Raw genomic sequence first — 20,283 nt, 5'->3', positions numbered from 1 at the left:
CAGATTCCCCATATACTCCTCTCTCTACACCTACAGGGTATCAAGACCTGTTGGCTACACTGGGCAGTGGTGGTGCACACCTTTAATCCCAGCACTCAGGAGGCAGAGGCAGGGGGATCTCTGTGAGTTCCAGACCAGCCTGGTCTACAAGAGCTAGTTCCAGGACAGGCTCCAAAGCTACAGAGAAAGAGAAACCCTGTCTCAAAAAACCAAAAATATAAAAAAAAGAAGTGTTCATAATTGTTTTTCAGCAGTTTCTGTAGTGATGGTTAGCCTTCATTGTTGGCTTGACTGGACTCAGAAGGACCTGGGAAACTGAGGCACTCCGCTGAGTACATCAGAGAGAATTCGCTGAGGAGGAAAGACCTATCCTGAATCTGAGCAGAATCATTTCATGAGTTGGGGGCCAGGATGGGCTAAAAGAGAAAGTGAATTTAGTGTCAACATTCACCAATCTTTGTTTCCTGTTCGGCAACATGTACAAGGCAGCTGCCAATGACTCCTGCCAACCCAGTGGCTCCCTCCGGTGACAGAATGTACCCTCTGAAATTGTGAGTTAAAATAACCTTTCTTCCCTTATGCTGGTCTGTCAGATATTCTGCCCCACTGATAAAAACAGGTTAAAAAAAAAAAAAAAAGTAACTAAATACAGGAAATGGGTACTGCCGAGCAGGGTCTTGCTGTGATAATCCTAACCATATGGTTCATAGGCTTTGGGAACAGGTATGTGGAAGGAAAGTGGAAGAGGCTGAAGAAACCCTAGAGCGTTGTAAGCATAGCATAGTGAGCAGTTCTGGTGGAAACTCCGAGGATTAGACTGCTAATAGAAAAGCAGATAAGAAAAGACGACTCATCAGGTTTCAGTGAGAAGTAAGCATTCTATCGGGAACTGTGATGGAAACTATTTGTATTCTAGTCTAGCAAAAGATCTGTTTTTGTTCAAAATTAATTATAAGGTAATAGGTGGCTTTTTGTGGGGTTTTTTTTTTTTTTTGGTTTTGGGAGGGATTTTTGTTTTGGTTTTTTGAGACAGCATTTCTCTATGTAGCCTTGGCTATTCTGGAACTCACTCTGTAGACCAGGCTGACCTCGAACTCACAGATATCTACCTGCCTCTGCCTTCCAAGTGCTGGGATTAAAGGTGCATGCCACCACTGCTCGGCGATAATAGTTTGTTTTATGGAGGTAATTTCAAGATTGTACTCAGTCTAAAGCACGGTTACTGATCTCTGTTCTTAGACTTTACAGTGAGATTGCATAGGTGGAGCAAGAAGATGTGAAAAACATACGGAGGATATTGAGCAAATTTTTAAAGTTCAGACAAAGTAGCTGAAGACAAAGTCATTGTAACTGATATTCTGGTTCAATTAAAGAGAGCTCACCCTCAGAACTGGGACAACAGAAAAGATATAATGAAGCCAAGACCCCAATCTATCAAAAGCTCCAAGACATAAAATGCAATTAATCTGAAGGAAGAATGTCTGGATGAGAATGCCTGAGAAGACAGCGCTCCCAGGACACCCTATCACAGCAGGATATCTTAGAAGAATGCTTTCCTGGAGCTGGAGACACGGCTCAGCAGTTAAGAGCACTGGCTGCTCTTCCAGAGGACCCAGGTTCAATTCCCAGCACTCACACAGTATCTCACAACTGTCTGTAACTCTAATTCCAGAGGATCTGACACCCTCACACATACATACATACATACATACATGCAGACAAAACACCATGAGCAGAGAGGCTGGGGGGAGAGAGAGAGGAAAGAGTGAAAGAAAGAATGGGAGAGAAACAAAGGAAGGGAGGGAAGCTATGGTTCAAAGTGGCTAAGCTACATCTCAAGTCACTTGAAGGCATGAAAAATACAAGTGTTGTAGGATAATGATAACCTTGAATCAAGGTTCAGGAAAGTCACTTGTCAGAGTCAATGTATGGGAGGGTAGGATTCCATGACTGGAGCTCCTGAGTAGGTATTTGTAAAGCTATGAAGGTGAAGCCCAAGCTGCAATAAACAGACTCCAGGGTGTTGCAGATGTTAGGAATGAGTACTAAGTAGAGTAAACTCATGACGGATGCCATGCATGTCACAGGTAATAGAGCTGGAGGGTCATGGCTACGCAAGCATGTTGGAGACCATATGATGGTACCATGAGCCCTAAATGCTGAACCTGGAACTATAAAAATTTGTGTTTTCCATCTGGGCTTTGGTCTTGGCTAGGTCTGATAATGTTTTTGCTGTGTCTCCTCCCTTTTAGAATGGGAATGTGTACTCTGTGCTACTGTATATTGGAAGTATGTAACATTTTAAAAATATTTACAGTGGCTCAAGTTAAGAGAATGCTTTGAGTCAAAGTATCAATTCAAAGAGGAGACTTTGAACATAAACTTCTGAATATGTTTGAAGGTATTCTTGAAATTAGATAAATCATGAGCTAGACAGGAGTGGGTTTTTGAGAGGGATGAATGGGAACACGAAGGTAGGGGGTAAGTATTGCAGATTTGAGTAATGTGTTTGAAAATTGACAAGGAGTAGACTCGTGATAATTAACCTTCAGTGTCAAATTTAGGGCCTCCAAAGAAATTAAAACATTTACCTCTGAGTATCTGCGAGAATGTTTTAGAGAAGATTAACCAAGGAAGACAGACCTAACCTGAATATGGGACTAGTTCACGGGCTGGGGGCTTGGATGGGATATGAGGAAAAGGCTTCTATCTGGCTACAGTAAAACAGCTGCCACATGAGCGATCAGCAGCTCTGGCCACCACACTTTCCCTGTCATAGTAGATCATACCCTCTGAAAACTGTGAGCCAAAAAACATCCCATTTCCTGAAGCTCTTCTGTCTGATGTTCTCTTACAGCACGAGAAAAGTAACTAGTACAGTTCCGTTACTGCATCATCGAAAGAGCTGCAGTCTTTTCTTTTTGATCTTATCACAGCATATTTTCTTAGAAACTAAAGTATAAGTCCATTAGTAAAGATTAATTTCCCAACACTAGTAGCTGAATTAAATATTTTTTAATTTTTTTACATAGAAATCTCTTTTGTTTTTTGAGACAGGGTTTTGTTGCAAAATACTCATTTACACAGAAATCTCTTTTGTTTTTTGAGACAGGGTTTTGTTGCAGAATACTCCTTTACACTGTGAAGATGTATCATTGTGAATGGTTCATCACATTGGCCAAAGAGCTGAATGGCCAATAGCTGGGCAGGAAAAGGTTAGGTGGGACTTTTGGGGGCAGAGAGGACTTAGAGAAGGGGAGTTGCCTTCTGGACTCAGAGAAAGCAGGACATGTAGAAGAGGTAAAAGCCACGAGCCACAAGCCACATAACAGCGCATAGATTAAAATAAATGGGTTAATTTAAGTTATAAGAGCAACGGAACAAGCCTAAGCTAAGGCTAAGCTTTCATAATTCGTAAGAAGTCTCTATGCCATTATTTGAGAGCTGGCAGTTTTCTATGTAACAGCTCTGCCTGTCCTGGAACATGCTTTGCAGACCAGGCTGGCCTCTAATTCACAGAGATTCGTCTGCTTCTGTCTCCTGAGTGCCGGGATTAAGGGCATACACAACTATACCTGGCTTGGAGGAAATCTTAACAACCTTCAAAATCTTATTCCAACAAAATACAATAAAATGTAGGTGCAATTACACTACTCCCGCTGAAAACGTCAAGACCTTAATGAAACATGCAACAACCACCTCTAATGTCTCTTTGTTTTCAAAGAGGAAAACAAAAACCATGAGGAATGTGTTGGCAGAGTTGATCAGCTGAGTATCCCACTATGGAAAAGTCTACTTTGTGTTTAGCGGCAGAAAGAGGACAGGGTGGGGTTCTGGTGATAACAAAAATAAAGATTATCAGAGGTGGCGCTCATTGTCAAGGCTTCATACCTGGCCATGTTTCCTCTCTTGTTCTTGGCTTTTCTTTTTGTTTTTCCACAGCACTTCACCACACTGCTATGGCTAACATAGATGAAAATAATGGGTTAATATAAGTTATAAGAGTTAACAAGAAGCCTGACCTAATGGGCCAATCAGTTTATAACCTTATGGAGTCCTGTGTGTAATTTCTCTTTGGGATTTGCCGGCTGTTGGGGTACCGGGCGGGACGGAAACCCCAACAAGCCGGCCCTCATGCTACAGGTATTTATGTGTATGTAACCTTTTTGGCTGTGTTTCTTCTTCACAAGACTGTAAGCTCTGTACAGACTGAGACTAACCCACTCTTATGCCATATTTTATTTGAATTATCTAGCCTTCAAGGAAGGCTAAGTGAAAGCCACTTGTTAAACGAATGAGTACAAATCCCACTTTCAACACACACACACACACACACACACACACGGTTAAAACTCTAGAGAATTTCGCCTCCCCGTTATCTTTCTGTGCTTCATTCTCACTATAGGATCTTTATTACTTTGGAATCAGATACAAAGTAAGGAGCTGAGAGCAAGTGATAGCCCCTGGGACGGCCTTTCACCATAGTGATGGCATCTCCTGGGTAAGTTCACACCTAGACTCCTTCCCTGGGCCCCACAGAATTTTCAGTTTTCTCTTGAGGCCTTTGGGAGGCACTGGCAAGCTTCTACATTGCCCACACTGGCTTAAGAGGCTCTTCTGGAACCTTTAGCTAGATATTAAGTGTTCTATAATGGTGGTCTTCTTGGTTACTCCTCAGGGTCCTGATGTGATATACTTTGTCAGAGTGCCTTGTGTCCCTAACTGTGAGACTTTCTCTTCTATTTCTAGACTGCGTAGCTGGTCAGTGATGTTCCTTGAATTATAACATTTGCATGAAGTGAGAGGTCAAATGACGGGATGCTGTTAATATAAGTCAGCACATAAAACATATTGTAATAAATTGTTCTTTAAGAAAGATGAAATGCCTGACAGTGGTGACACACACCTTCAATCCCATAACTCAGAAGGCAGAGACAAACTCTGAGTTTGAGGCCAGCTTGGTCTACAGTGCATACCTATAATCCCAGTGCTTGGGAGGTAAAGTCAGGAAGATCAGGAATTTGGCTACAAAAGATCCTATCTCAAAATAAAAAAAAAAGGAAGGAAGGTCATCAGGAAATCAAGCATAGTGATGAGTAAATGCCTACTGTACTCAGGAGGTTGAGGCAGAAGAAAGAAGTCTTTGGGTTTCTATTGCTGCGAAGAGACACCATGACCATGGCAACTCTTATAAAGGCAACAAGCAAGTGAGAGTTCTTCCATCTTGACTCACAGGCAACAGGAAGTGGTTTGAAACACTGGGCGTGGCTTAAGCATCTATGAGCCCTCAAAGGCCTCCACAGTGATACACTTCCTCCAACAAGGCTTTACATACGCCAACAAAGCCACACCTCCTAATAGTGTCACTCCCTTTAGGGAGCCTTTTATTTTTTCTTCTCCCAAACCACCACAGAAGGCAAGTTTAAGGTCAGTTTGGGCTATACAACAAGACTCTGAAAGAAAAATATGAAAGTGAGAGCAGACAGACTCTCTCCAGCCACTCTTGTATTCTCTCTGAGCCATAGCACTGATCAAAACATTTGAGTGTAAGACTTTAATTGCTGCCATTCATAAAAGATGAAAAACAAGATTCCCGAGGGGCAAGAATGCTCTCATTGCATCACCAATTGCTTTCATAGTACCTGGGAAAGCTTAGTGACTGATGAATACAATAATGTATAGGTACCCGACACTGGTGTTATTTCAGGCAAAGCTTTGTGGCTATTCCATGATTGAGAATGGCACAGGTCAAAGATGAAAAGGCATAGTGTATCTGCTAAACACATTATTAAAAGCAATGAAAAATCAACATCTTGATCTTTTCTAGAGTCATCTTTCTCTGCAAAATAATTGGCATCAATTCTATGTTTTTACCTTTCCATTATGAGCAGTCAGTCAATATATCCAATCCTTTGTGGCACTTCCATTAGTCGGATAACAGCTGAAGACAATTTAACTTTTTTCCTTCACTTTAAAGTGCAAGATCACTTCTAAAACATTCCTTTAATCCCAGCACTTGGGAGGTAGAGGCAGGGGGATCTCTGAGTTCAAGGCCAGCCTGGTCTACGGAGCAAATTTCAGGACAGCCAGGACTACACAGAAAGACCCTGTCTAAAAACAAAACAACAACAAAAGATCAAAACACTCCTGGCTCTGCTTATATTCCTCAACTGGCAGACTTCCTCTATCTCTATCTCTTTCTTTTTATAGCACTGTGAATCAAACTCAAGGCCTGGAAATGCTAAGTGCTCTACCACTAAGCCATAGACCAGTCCTCTACCTTCATCTTGACAAACTGATTGAACAAGTGGCTTAAAAATCAAGTAAGTAGCTTTGTAATAAAGGTGAACAGGTTCTGGCATGTGATTTCTTGCTTGAAGCTATTCTACTTGCTGAGTTCTCTCTCTTCTTATGATGCCTTCTAGCATGTTATATATAACGCATCATGAAGGTCCTTACCAAATATGATCCTCCATCTTAGAATTCTCATATTCTACAACCACGGGCCAAATAAACTCCTATTTGTTCACAGTCATCCCAATATGTGGTCTTCTGTTATATCTGTAAAAACAGACTAAGAGGAGGGCTGGAGAGATGGTTCAGAGGTTAAGACCACTGACTGTTCTTCCAAAAGTCCTGAGTTCAATTCCCAGCAACCACATGGTAGCTCACAGCCACCTCCTATAATGAGGTCTGATGCCTTCTTCTGGAATGTAGGCAGACATGGAAACTAACATTGTATACAAAAAATATATATATATATATACAGACTAAAAGAGGCTAGAGAGGTGGCACAGTGTTGTAGGAGTGCTTGCTCTGCAAGAATGACAACCTGAACCTGTAGCCTCGCATTCTCTGTGAGTGCATATAACAAGCTGGATGTGAGCCTCAAGGTATCTGGAACCCCAGAACTGAATGGGGCAGATACAGGAGGATTACTAAGGCTTGCTGGTTGTCAGATGAAAAAACAAAAACTTTGGGTTCGGGGAGAGACTGCCTCAAAGGAATAAGGTGGAGAGTGACAGAGGGCACTTAAGGCCCTCCCCTATCCTCCATACACACACACAGGTAAATGTAGAATAAGGTTTAGAACTTGATAAAGGGCCGGGCGGTGGTGGTGCACACCTTTAATTCCAGCACTCGGGAGGCAGAGGCAGGCGGATCTTTGTGAGTTCGAGGCCAGCCAGGTCTACAAGAGCTAGTTCCAGGACAGGCTTCAAAGCTACAGAGAAACCCTGTCTCGAAAAAACGAACAAACAATAACAACGAAAAAAAAGAACTTGGTAAAGGGTTAAAGTTGAAATAATTTAGAGAAAGTTAGAAAAAGTCTATATTTTCATGAGTAAAGCATTAGGGATAGTTCTGAGAAGCACTCAGAAAAAGAGCTTCAGGGAATAAAGAAAAGAATTCATCATTTTTTGTTTAAGTGTTTGCCAGGTATCAGACAGTATTCAGTTTCCTTTCTGCTGCTGTGATTAAACACTCTAGCCAAGCCAGGCAAGTGGTGTTCATTCCTTTAATCCCAGCACTTGAGAGGCAGAGACAGGTGGATCTCTGTGAGTTTGAGGCCAGCCTGGTCTACAGAGTTAGTTCAAGGACAGTTAGGACTGTTACACAGAGAAATTTTGTCTCGGAAAACAAAACAAAAACAACAAACACTCTCTCTCTCTCTCTCTCTCTCTCTCTCTCTCTCTCTCTCTCTCTCTCTCTCTTTCTCTAACCAAAAGCAACTTGAGGAAGGACAGAGTTTATTTCAGCTTTTAAGTTACAGTTCATCACTGAGAAAAGTCAAGGCAGGGACAAGCAAGAACTTGAATAAGAAACTATGGAGCGCTTACTGGCTGGCTCACTTGTAGCTTCATGTTTAGCCAGTTTTCTGATACAGAATTAGACCACCTATCCAGGGAATGGTGCCACCTACAGTGGACTGGGCCCTCCTACATCAATTAACAAGCAAGGCAATTCCCCACAGATATGCCAACATGTCAATCTGACCTGGGCAATTCCCCATTTAAGACTTCCTTCTCAGATGACTCTAGGTTTAACAATCAACTCAAGCTGACAGAACTAACCAGGGCAGATAAAAATGAGGAACTATCTTGGAAATCAGAGTAAAGGCCATCCTTGTGCAATCTCAAAGTGTGAAGCTATAATACTGAAAATCAGAGCAAAGATCATCCTTGTGAGATTTCAGGCACAAATGAGGAACCATATGGGAAAACAGAGCAAAGATCAATCTTGTTTATAAAGTTCAAAGACTTTAGCTCAGTTTTGTCCATGCTCTAGAACACTGAGAGCCGTCAACAGCCAAGGAGACTAGACAGAGACATCATGAGGCAAAGCCACCACAGAAATAGCATGAGGAGCTGGGCGGTAATCCCAGCACTGGAGAGGCAGAGGCAGGCGGATCTCTGTGAGTTCAAGGACAGCCTGGTATACAAGAGCTAGTTCTAGAACAGGCTCCAAAGCTACAGAGAAACTCTGTCTTGAAAAAAAAAACAAAAACAAAAACAAAAAAGAAAGAAAGAAAAGAAAGAAAGAAATAGCACGAGCGTAAATGCTCAGCAAAGCTACAAGGGTGGGACCACCAGAAAGATCCCAGAACTGTAGAGCTACCAGTGAGTCTCCAACTGTGGAAGAACTGAGGTAAAAGACTCCAATTTATGATCACTAGTAAAAGCCCAACAATGCTATGGAAGCAGGAGTGCTACAGACAGTAAAGTCTCAAGCACCCACTGTTACTATTCTATAGGTACCTTAGATAGGCAAGGTGAAACTAATGCAACTCATCTCTACAAATTTAAAAACACATCCTTACATCGGTAAACAAGTGCAGCATAAACAAATGTACCACACCTTTATACAGTTAAATACTCTGCAGCATAAACAAATGTAATACATCTTTACCTAGTAAAACAATATTCCACAACAGATTCCTGCAAGTTATTCTCTGACCTCCACATAGTATTTGAGTGCAACACCCCCGTCACAAAACCACAAATAAATATATGCAATAAAAAGATACACTCAATGTACAACTATGAAATGCTAGATTAGATTATAGTCTGGGGACAGGAATAGAAAGTAGGAATAAATTCTTGACACAAGCTAACAGCTTCCTCAGTCCCTTTAGCTTGTAACATTAGTAATAACAATGGGATGGTTGCACCAGAAGATGCTAGTGACTGATGTTCATCAGGTGCCAGGAATTTTCCACACACCTGGGCCTCACCACAATCCAACTGGGAGACATTCTTATCCCCACATCACAGATGAAAACAACAAACTCAGAAAGTTAAGTAGCTCATGCCACGCCACGGATTCTGAGAAGACTCACTTGAAACTCAGGTCACTATGCAGCATCCTATAAAATACGGAATTTAATCCAGGGGAGACTAAACCCAAATGGCAGGTCCTTTAGTTACTGGACATTTTAGTCCCGGCACTCAGGCTATCATCTTCTCTATGTTGGCTGGCCGCTCTGTTCTGAAATTCCACATGCCCATCACAACACAGGATGGAACAAGTCACTTGCTGTGCTGACAGAGTCACTCAGAAAGCACAAATCCACTGAAACCTAAGTTTTGTGGTAGCAACTGTAGACAAAGAGCCCTGTCCTGAAGCTTGTCACGACTGTCATTACACAGTCTTCTGCATATTTTATTCAAAATGCGAACGTTCTCTTGGGAGGAATATCAGAAAACTGAAGCAGGATCCCACTTTTATTAGCACAGACCTGATACAATGACTATCTTCCTTGACTTTAGGTATTAAAAATGTATGCACACATGTGCATGCCCAATTGTATGGAGCGTGCTTGCCAGGGCACACATGTAAAAGTCAGAGGACAGCTTTGTAGCGTTCTCTCCTTCTGTCAATACAAGGGTTTGAGGAATCAAACGCAGGTCACCAGACTTGTGCAACAAGCACCTTTACCCACTGACCCATCTTACTGCTCTCTCCACCCAGTCACTTTTAAACTTTTAAAAAATTCCATGATTCTTTCTAAGGCAGCCTCCATGAGCATGTCAAGAACTTTCAATTTGTCCAAAGGCATCTCCACAATGTAGACCCTGAAGGACTCTAGAAGGCCCTTGTATGACAAAAATGGCTCTGGCAGGCCTTGCCATTCCCCTAGTCCCTCTGCCTTGCTAAAAACCATTATATTACATTCCTAAAGCTAGCCACCCAGGTCTATTCCCTTATTTGGCCACTTCCTCCCCCTGAAGCTGACTACTAAGGTCCAGCTATTAAAGTACTGAAGTAAAGCAATCAAAAGCCCTCTTTTTGCTGCCCTAATTGACATGCCCAATCAAAACAAACCAACTCATGCTAAAACTGGTTTCCCACTTTAACCTTTTATAATCTGTCATTTGCCTATGGACCACATCTGTCTCCTTTCTATGCAGAGGCAGTCCTTTGTCCCTCTAGTTCAAAGACCCCTTCCCCCTTCCCCTTCTCCCTTGTTCTCTAACCCTGGTCTTTGTCTCTTATTCCCTGCTCTTTGTCCCTCTGGGGCAAATAAATCTCCTTTGTGCTAAAATTTGGTCTTGGTCCATACTAATCCTTTCAGACCTGTCTGTCAGTGCTACCTACTACAGAAAGCTGCCTTGGGTAGGAGTAGTGACTGTGAGTTGAAAGGAACTTTGAGTCAAACAAATATAAAAACCACAGTCCTAATAACATTCAGTGTGCGGTTATATAGAGCAACCATGACAAGGTAGGGCACAATGGGAAAAGGCTGATCCAACTGAGGTCCTGATTAAGCACAGCAGACAAAGCCAACTTGCTACATTGTAATCACCCGGGCCAATTCTGTTGTTTTAGGTGCAGTAGAGCAAAACAGAAGAATAAAAGCTGGCTCTGAACCTAAGCATGGAAAGACAGATACCGGGATGCATGGTGTGAGCTTCGGGTTAACCTTGGGACGGCTAAAGGTGAATGACATGGACACTGACCTCAGCCACCTGCCTTTCTGGGCTAGAGTAAAGTCAACAGCATCTTGGATAAGGGCCCTTCTCTGGACCAAGGAAAAACCAAGGCTGTTGACTGTGTTCTTTGGTTTTTACATGAACAGTGATCTGACTAGGAAACCTCCCATACAGCTCATTGGTCTCTGTCCATCTCTGGATTTGGTCTAAAGGCTGGGAGAAGAAGAAAGATCATTCCTGTACATTTCATGTATGTTCTCAGGGTCCACGTTAGACCACTTGAACCTTTCATGAACACTGTCAAGAATCCCAGGGCTACAAGAAAAAGAGTGAAACTCCTACAAAATCCCTCATCTACCCTACATCTCTGGTCATCAGACAAAGCAAATTAATATCATTCCTCTTCCCAGAAACTACAGAGTTCCTATAGTAATTATATTGATATTTACCTTTAAAAACCACCCTTTCACCTACCTAGAACTTAAAACAAACAAAATGGGGGCTTTTGATTTCAAAAACTATTTCCATCTAAATTAGCTACAATGGGTTTTTTGTTGTTGTTGTTGTTGTTTTGTTTTGTTTTTCTTGTTTTTTGGGTTTTGATTTTGATTTTTAAAGCTGATGAGACCATGTACAAAACACAAAGCCCACACAAACAAACAAAAACCAATAGACAGGGCACAATGGCTACTGCACCCTTCAGACAGAACTACTAGTGATCCCTGGCATTCTTCAGCCCGTCTAGGATAAAAACCAAGTTATTTTCTTGGGGACATTTCCTCAAATTCCAGTGTACCTCTGTATTAAATATATCATTATTTAGTCTAAATCAAGGGGGAAGGCAGGAAACATTTAATAATATGAGGAAAATAGCCTCAGATAGAAAGAGGCAGGGGAAGCTAAATTAAGTAGATGATTTAATGATTTTCCATGAACATGTAAGTCAGCAAAAGTGAATCCAGACAGTAGCAAAGTCTAAACACTGATGGCCTAGAACAACTTGTAACAGTTAATGCACTATAAGCTGAAAGAGCTCCATACTTAGGCGGTTTTACATGGCAACTCTACAAATTTTAAAGAAACAGACAAATTTCAGAGTATTTTAAATTGAGCCAGGTCTGATGGCAGAGGCCTGTCATCCCTACACTTGAAGGCTGAGGCAGGAGGACCAAGAATTCAAGGTCATCCTTGGTTATACAGAGCAGTAGAGAACAGCCTGAGCTACTTGAAGCTCTGACACAAAGTAGTTTAAACTGACTTGGAGGAAGAGATAGCCCTGCTCCCAGTCCCCTGCTGCCCAGGCTGACCCAAAACTCCTGGGCTCGAGCACCTTCCTCTGCCTCAACCCCTACAGGTCACCATGCCTGGCCAGAAAAAAAAAACTTTTAAATAAGCTATAAACAATGCCGAAACCACTGATAGAGACAGCAAAAAAACAAAAAAACAAACAAAAAAAAAAAGTTTGGGGGGCTGGAGAGATGGTTCAGTGTTAAAAGCATGTACAGATCTTTCAGAGAACCTGATCAGTTCCCAACACCTTGTCAGGTTGCTCACAACTACCTATAACTCCAACTATTGGGGATCCCACGCCTCTGGCCTGGGCATCTGCGCTCATGTAATTAAAAATACAATAAATTTTTTTTCTTTTAAAAATTGTTCATTATCCCAGTACTGCAAAAAAATTAATAAGGAAATTATAGATGAGCCTTATGAATAATGATGTACAATTTCTAAGTATCAACATAACTTCTAATACTTATCCCCAAAATGGAATGATTCTATAATAAAAAAAAATCTATCACTTGGGGCTGGAGAAATGGCTCAGCGGTTAAGAGCACTGACTGCTCTTCCAGAGGACCCAGGTTCAATTCCCAGCACCCACATGGCAGCTCACAACTGTCTGAAAATCCAGTTCCAGGGCATCTGACACCTTCACACCTATGCACATAAAATAAAGATAAATAAGTCATAAAAAAATTTAAAAAAATCTATCACCTGTTATAGTAAAAAGAAAAGCACTATGAACCTGCCACAAATGCTAAAATGGCACTTAAAAAAAATCTAGCTACCTGCCAGGTGGTGATGGCGCATGCCTTTAATCCCAGCACTCAGTAGGCAGAGGCAGGTGGATTCTGTGAGTTTGAGGACAGCCTGGTCTACAAGAGTTAATTCCAGGACAGGCTCCAAAGCAACAGAGAAACCCTGTTTCGAAAAACAACAACAAAAAACAAAAAATAAAAAGGGAAAAAAAAATCTTTTTTTTAATTAAAAAACATCACCAAACCCCCTTACCAAAATAACTAGCATGACACTTAATGGCAAAAAACACCAAAAACATCAGTATAGTCATGAAGGTGCTTGGTATCACCCATAGTACTTGGATGTCAGTAAAGTTATGAACTAATCAAGGTGCCCAGGGTCTCCACAGTACTTGGCTATCAGTAAAGTCATAAACTAATTAAAGTACCATTCATAGCACTTGGCTGTCAGTAAAGTCATGAACTAGTCAAAAATGTCTAGTATTATCAACAGTACTTGACTTTCTGTCTAGAAATACCATGAATTAGAAAAGACAAAGAAACAAGCGACTTAAAAATTGGAAGACAAGGGACAAAATTCTTACTACTTGCAGCCGCCATGCAAAAACTCAGAAAACAAAGAGAATCAATTGTAAAAAACTATCAGAAACAACGTTACTAGTTATGACTAATACAATAAGAATACATGCTATGATAAAGGATTCTATTTTCAACAACAACAAAATCAATTAATTAGAATGAAAATGTATAGGAGAGGCCAGGAAGATGACTCCTCCAGTAAAGGCACTTGTCATTTGAGCCTGGAGAACTGAGTTAGACTCTAGAACCCACATAAAGGGAGAAGAAGAAAACAAATTCCATGAAATTGTCTTCTGATCTTTACATTGCACATGCACTTCCACATACACATATCACTCACACACACACACACACACACACACACACACACAAAATAAAATATAAAAAGAATGTATAGAATTTTTCTAAAAGAAGTACATAGGTAGGGAGCAAAGAAAAAACAATTTTAAGATATAATAATCAAGAAGACATTTCTGAAAATTTAGGAATTTGAGTGCAGACTGGACATTATACATAGTTGGCATATGGTACTATCACTACTACATCGTTTCAAATAAATTTTTTTGTTCAGGTAATCCTAAAGTACTTAAAAATAAAAATTGCAAACTGGGTGGTGGTGGCACACGCTTTAATCCCAGCACTGAGGAGGCAGAGACAGGCGGATCTCTATATTTAAGGCCAGTCTGGTCTACAGAGTGAGTTCCAAGATGGTCAGAGCTACACAGAGAAAACTTGTCTCGAAAAAATAACCAACTAACCAACCAATCAATCAATCAATCAAATTTGCTTAAAAATAGTCTAGCCCCCACCCTGAAAAAAAAAAAAACAACGGCAGAGAAGTGAGATGATTCAATACTGCAAAACAGTGAAAGTTTAGAATGTGTGTGTGGCAGACATAATGAACCATTTTGGTTTCCTCACTTTCGTGTACCTGAAAGTACCCAAGGAATGGAGTTCAAAGAAACAGGCAAGGTCAAAATGTGGTAATTACACACCATCTTAAGAGCAGGGAACTTAAACGGAGGTCACGATCAGTACTAATTCTTCAGTGCACGCTTTGGCTTTACCAGTCAGTTACAGACACATCCTTTGGTCCAGCAATTCCACTTCTAGGAATTTATTCCATGGATACTCATTTATTCAACAAGCATTTTTTTTTAACCACCTACCATTTGGCAGGCACTGGAAAACAGAGGTGGAGAGAACCTGTTCTAATTGCAGCTCCATTCTTGTAGGGGAGGAGACGGGTAAAGCAAGTCAACAAGTCTGCAAGGTCAGGTAAGTGATAGAGTAAACAGGGTTGGGCTGGGCTGGGCTGGGCGAAGAAGCACCAGAAAGTCTTGTAAAAGCAACCAGAAGAAAGCTATGGAGTAATACTCCAATCTGGCCTTCCTTCGTTATGCTTTATTCTCCTAAAGCCTCTGTTCATTCAGAGGATGTGGGCACCATCTGAATGTGTCTCTTTGTCCCACAGTATTAATCAGGTCCTTTTAATACAAGGAAGGTGTCAGGGCAGTAGTCCCGCCCCCTGAACATTACTGTGCATAGCAATTTGATTTTTCTCAAAGGAAGAACTTCTAAGTTATCTAAGTTATATGCAAAGTATATCGATAAAAATGTATTTATTTGAACTATCAAGGATTTTTGAATATAGGTAAACTTAAAAGAAAATAGAGTATATAGTTTTACATAAGATCACCTGCTAGTTAATTTTTAATTACATATAATACATTTATTTTGTGTGCATGTATGTAGGTAGACTGCAAGGAGGTCAAAGGCCAACTTTCAGGAGACAGTTCACTCCTTCCACCATCGAGTCCCAAGAATGGAACTTCGGTAATTAGGCCCAAGCAGAAGACTTCACCAATAGGTAATCTCACCCACCCCTTGATCGTTAATTTTACCCACATACAAAACAAAATCAGTCAATTCTGGCCCTTCTGCAAGACTGAGAATCACTGATTTAAGAGATTGCTATGTTTAAGTTCATGATTTTTTACCACAGAATTTCAAGCTCTGATTTTCTTTCTTTTTAGGTAAATGTTTTACATATATGAAAGGAACGTTCAACTGACGTAAAAAGAAAGGAATGCTACAATTCCTATCTTGGGAGTAATGCAATGCAACATCTCTGGTCATGAATTATCAAGACTTCAGAACTGTCAAGAAAGAAAACCTACAAACTGGCAAATTGTCAGATTAAGAAACCACCATAGAGGGAAAGAAACCTATCCCTATGAAATATGCTATTTCAATTTTGAAATCGGCTTTACATAACTGTACTCTTCTCCATCCCAAAGGGAGGATACAAAACTAACTAATCGACCAACCCCAGAAGACTTCAGAACCTTACAAAGTGATTCTCAATGACCAATTCCTGTGCAGGTTTCAAGTGCCTGCAGCCACCTGCACAGGCAACCGCCGGTTCCCTCCAACAGCTGAGGATGAATGCATCCATCTTTCCCTTAGACACTACAAAACGGCCTAACCCTCGAAGGAGGATCGGAGAACGCTGCTCTGACACAGTTACCTGGGATGAACAACCGAAGGAAAGGACCAAGCATCTGTAAATTTCCAGACAGGGGAGCGCTGCTACTGAGTTCCGTTTGAGGTCAAGGCAAAGCAAGTGAGGTGGCTAACAACACTTGCGGGGTCTGCGGCCCACCCTGCGCGGCCCTCTTCTTACACATGGCCTTCCTAACTCCCCAGGAGACTCTTCCAAGGGCCAGTCAGGACTACTGGACTCCTGACTACTACTGACCCAGTCCGTAAGTATCCCTGCGGGCTAAGCTAAGGGTCTCGATGTCAGAATGTAGGCTGGGTTAGTGAGAAGCCCGTAGGGTAGGGGTGGACAGCAGGGAAGCGAAGGTGGAAGCAGCGATTCAGAGGCAGGTGCCTAGAAGAAAGAATGGGGCTGGACGACCCCTGTGGGCCAGACCAGAGGAGGAAGTCTGAAGAAGGGTCGAAGAGGACGCCGGGAAGATGAGATGCTGTGATGCTCCCACAGCAGATCACTCAGGGTGGGGGCCTGGAACTACCTGCCCACCAGGTGAGGGGCCCATGAGTACCCGCGCCGCGGCTCACCTGCCAAGCGCCCGCTTCATGCCCGCGTCGGCTCCGCTGCTCGGCTCTGTCGTCCCCTTGCCCGCCAGACGCAGGTTCTGCTTCAAGCGGCAGTCGGCGTCCAGCGCCGCGGCGGCCGAGCCGGAGGAGGACGAGCCTGAGGCGGCGCAGCGCTCATGCTCCAAGGTGACGGGCTCGGTCCGCTTCCTCATCCCGCGGCCCTGTCGGCCGGCAGTCCTTGATGCTCTGGCTTCGCCCGCCTGCCTGCGCCGCCCTGGCTGCAGTCGCCGCCGGTCGCAGCCGTCACCGCCAGGAGCCGGGAGCCCACTGCCGGTCACATCCCCAGCCCCAGGCCGCGGCGCCCGCTAAGGACCAGCGCCGGAGGCCGGTCGGCTACCGCGGCCAATCAGAGCCAACCTCCACACGGCTCCGCCCACCTCCAAACACGCCCCCATCGCCTCCCCCTCCGGTTCGCGGGCTGCACTCCCAGCATCCCCAGCGCCAACAACAGCCATCTTGGAGAAGGGCAGAAGAAGCTCAAACTGCGGGTCATTGTCCGGGAAGGGCTGATCTGAAGGGTCTCGCAACATTTACGCTGTGGTTTGGGGTCGGTTTGTGTTCTCAGGCTGAGTTGCTTTAGGTGCCAGGTGTCGTCTGTAGACAAACTCGGGCATGCCCCATCTCAGTGGTCCAAATGGTAAGGACGCAGGAAGTGTGACATCCCGAAGGGGTCCTTGAGAGAACTAGCTCCATTTGCAGGCCAAATAGGAGCCCTCCACTCCCTCTGTGGGGCCTTTGACTTCCCTAATACGCGAGAACCATTTGATATTCTGAAGGTTTGTTATACTCATCAAAAAGCTTTACCTTAAAAGAAAAGAAAAAAAAAGCACGCTCTTTTGTAACTACTTTATCATTTAAAACAAGTTTGTATTTACATTTTGTTCTTTGGCTGAATGTAAGGAACTGTCTACATATGCTTTGGAATCTCTTATTAAAATCTGGATCTTCACAAAAACGATTAGAAATAGTGGAAGCCAGGAAATCCATTTCAAAGATGAATTTGTACTTATGACACTCAAAATTAAGTAATGATTCAATCCACCAGGAAAAAGGAAAAGGCACTTTCATGAATGTAGCTTTTTATAGTTTTTGCTTTGTTTGATATGGTGGCATTGATTTTTCTAACGGCCTGCAACCAAGAGATATATAGTTGACTACTTATTCCAAATTTACTTTTTAATTTCAACACGTGTGTCAATCAGTTTGAAAACTTGGCAACTGATAAAGATTAAATAGGAATTTAGAAATGTAAGGGGTTATGTTGTCTTTGTAACGATATTTTGGAGTTGCCCAAGAATTTGGCCATTTTGCTACATTACCACCTATGTTCATACTGTGTGAATGAATAGCTATAGTCTTTAAAGCAACAACAAAAACAGTACTATAGATTTGAAGATTCAAAAAGCAAATAAAATGTTTTTAAAAATAGTTTTCTACCTATCAATCATAAAATCTTTATAGAAAAAAACAAAGAGCAGATAGATCTAGTAGGACATGCCTGAAGTTATTACAAAGGCTGACAGCAGGAGGTTGAAGGCTGACCAGGCAATTTAGTGGACCCTGAGCCTCAAAATAACAGAAATAAAAAGAGCTGGATATAGCTCAGCGGTAGCACTTCCTTAGTGTCCCTGAGGATCAGGGTTCCATTACCCAGGAAAGAAAGGGGGGGGGGGGGACTGGAGGGAGGATCCAGAAAGAGGGGGTGGGGTGGGGATCTAGACTTTGTCCATATGATCCTCATTTCCTGGTCTTCTAGTGTTTAAATACACTACCACCCTGGGTAAGCCCCCACTGTGTCTCTGGGTCAGACCCTTCCTGGAACTAAGGCTTTATGCAAACAAGTCTACACCTTGCTGACTACTACTTCATCTCTATCTATAGTCTTTCCCTACTGAGGAATGGGAACTCCATCCTTGTCCTTCTTGGAGTCTTAGCCTTGATTTTTCCTTACGAACATCACACCACACCAGTCATCAAGTTTTGTGTCAGCCGCTACTCAAAATTCCGTATCTAACCACTTCCCATCGTCTCTATCAATACCCGCCCTGGGTTATCTTAGAGGTCTAAGGGTCTCTTGCCTTCACTTCTGTTTTACTTCCTTCTGAGTAACTCATCTGCCACAGGGATTTCCTTTTTTAAGTAGGTCTGAATATGTCACTAAAAACACTTCAGTGAAGGAGGTAGAACTTACCTGACAGAGCTCCAGGCACACGCTTGCTCAGGTGCCAACCACTCCCAGAATCACTGCCTCCTTGCTGCCACTCAGCCCCTCTTTAAGACCTGGGCATTTTGATTCTTGTTGTCCCAAAGCTCTGCTTCCCTAACATCCACACCAACAGAGTTACTTCCCTGCCCTCTGAGAACTGTGTTTGCTGAACACTTAACACAGAACCCTCAGACCCTCTCATCTTTACTGGGGTCACTTTTTTGGTTTATTCCTGTTAGTGCTGATCATCAAAATACTTGACATGTATACATCTTTATCTGTATTAGTGTTTTCCACCCTGTGAAATAGACTCCAAGAAAGGACCTTGTCTACTGTATTATCTTCAGTATCTGGACCAATGCTTGGCTCATTGTACACACTTCATAAATATTTGCTGAAGGGAAGATTGAATCATCAAGACTGCTCACAGGTATGCCGCTGTTCCCATTTTAAAAGTAAAGACGTCTAAAGGTCAATAAAGGACGTGCCTCCTGGCTGAAACTGAGAAGATACATGGCAGAGAAGAGTTATAACTACCAGCCTGTGACTCACCATCCTACAGCAGTATAACTGGGTGTTCAGTACACATTAACCTAAGTATCTCTAATAGGGAAAAAAGGAACAGCCCTACTTACTTAGCTATCTACCTATCTACCTACATATCTATTGTTTTCTGAGACAGGTCTGGAACTCTCTGGAATGCTCTTACTTCAACATCCGGAATGACAGAATTACAGGCATGAGCCACAACACCTAGACAAGTAGTTCCTATTTAAAGTGGAGACATTCCCATGCCCATTTTGCAGATAATGTGTGTCCTTGTTGGATCAGGAGCTGTAGCCTCACAGATCAGGCCACACTCCAGCAGCCTCCCTCCCTCCAGGATCAGCTACAGGAAGATGACAGGCCCATGCTATGACTCGGAAGTCACAAAAGGCAGAATCTTGTCTCTTTCCCCAGTTGGCCCAGAAACGGAGACATGGTGTAGGAGTTCCTTCTGTTTATGTGTTGCTTTCATTGGTTGAATAAAGAAACTGCCTTGGCCTAGTTGATAGGACAGAACTTAGGTAGGCAGAGTAGACAGAACTGAATGCTGGGAAGAAGGGCAGAGTGGCAGATGCCATGGATCTCCTGCCTGGGACAGACTCTGGTTAGAATCTTGCCAGTAAGCCACAGTTATGTGGCAATACACAGATTAATGAAAATGGGTTAAATTAAGATGTGAGAATTAGCCAATAAGAGTCTAGAGATAATGGGCCAGGCAGTGTTTAAATGAATACAGTTTCTGTGTGATTATTTCGGGTGTAAGCTAGCCGGGCGGGATGGAACAAAAGCAGCCTACTCTTCTTGTTACAGAGACAAACTACTGACTTCAAGCAGCCAGCATGTAGCATAGGCTCCTTTT

The 20,283-nt window shown here is 42.5% G+C and overlaps 1 protein-coding gene across 2 annotated transcripts in view; it reads right to left on the bottom strand.

The window, feature by feature from the left end:
- Abhd12 (abhydrolase domain containing 12, lysophospholipase) overlaps window positions 1-16,982 on the bottom strand; it is a 71,862-nt gene extending 54,880 nt beyond the window's left edge. The window contains exons 1-2 of one of the 2 annotated variants that reach the window (XM_087911128.1): window positions 16,634-16,982; window positions 3,892-3,963 (exon numbers count right to left, since the gene is read on the bottom strand). In XM_087911128.1, the coding sequence (XP_087767254.1) occupies window positions 3,892-3,963; window positions 16,634-16,824 (263 nt within the window). In that variant the 5' untranslated portion in view covers window positions 16,825-16,982. The remainder of the gene's footprint in view (window positions 1-3,891; window positions 3,964-16,633) is intronic. The other variant, XM_087911129.1, reaches the window with a different exon arrangement.
- Between the last annotated feature and the right edge of the window lie 3,301 nt (window positions 16,983-20,283).

This window comes from Myodes glareolus, chromosome 10 (genome assembly GCF_982192425.1).
Source record: "Myodes glareolus chromosome 10, mMyoGla1.1, whole genome shotgun sequence".
NCBI classification, from domain to species: domain Eukaryota; kingdom Metazoa; phylum Chordata; class Mammalia; order Rodentia; family Cricetidae; genus Myodes; species Myodes glareolus.
Note: the sequence above shows the minus strand (reverse complement) of the source record. Positions and strands in the feature narration are given on the sequence as shown.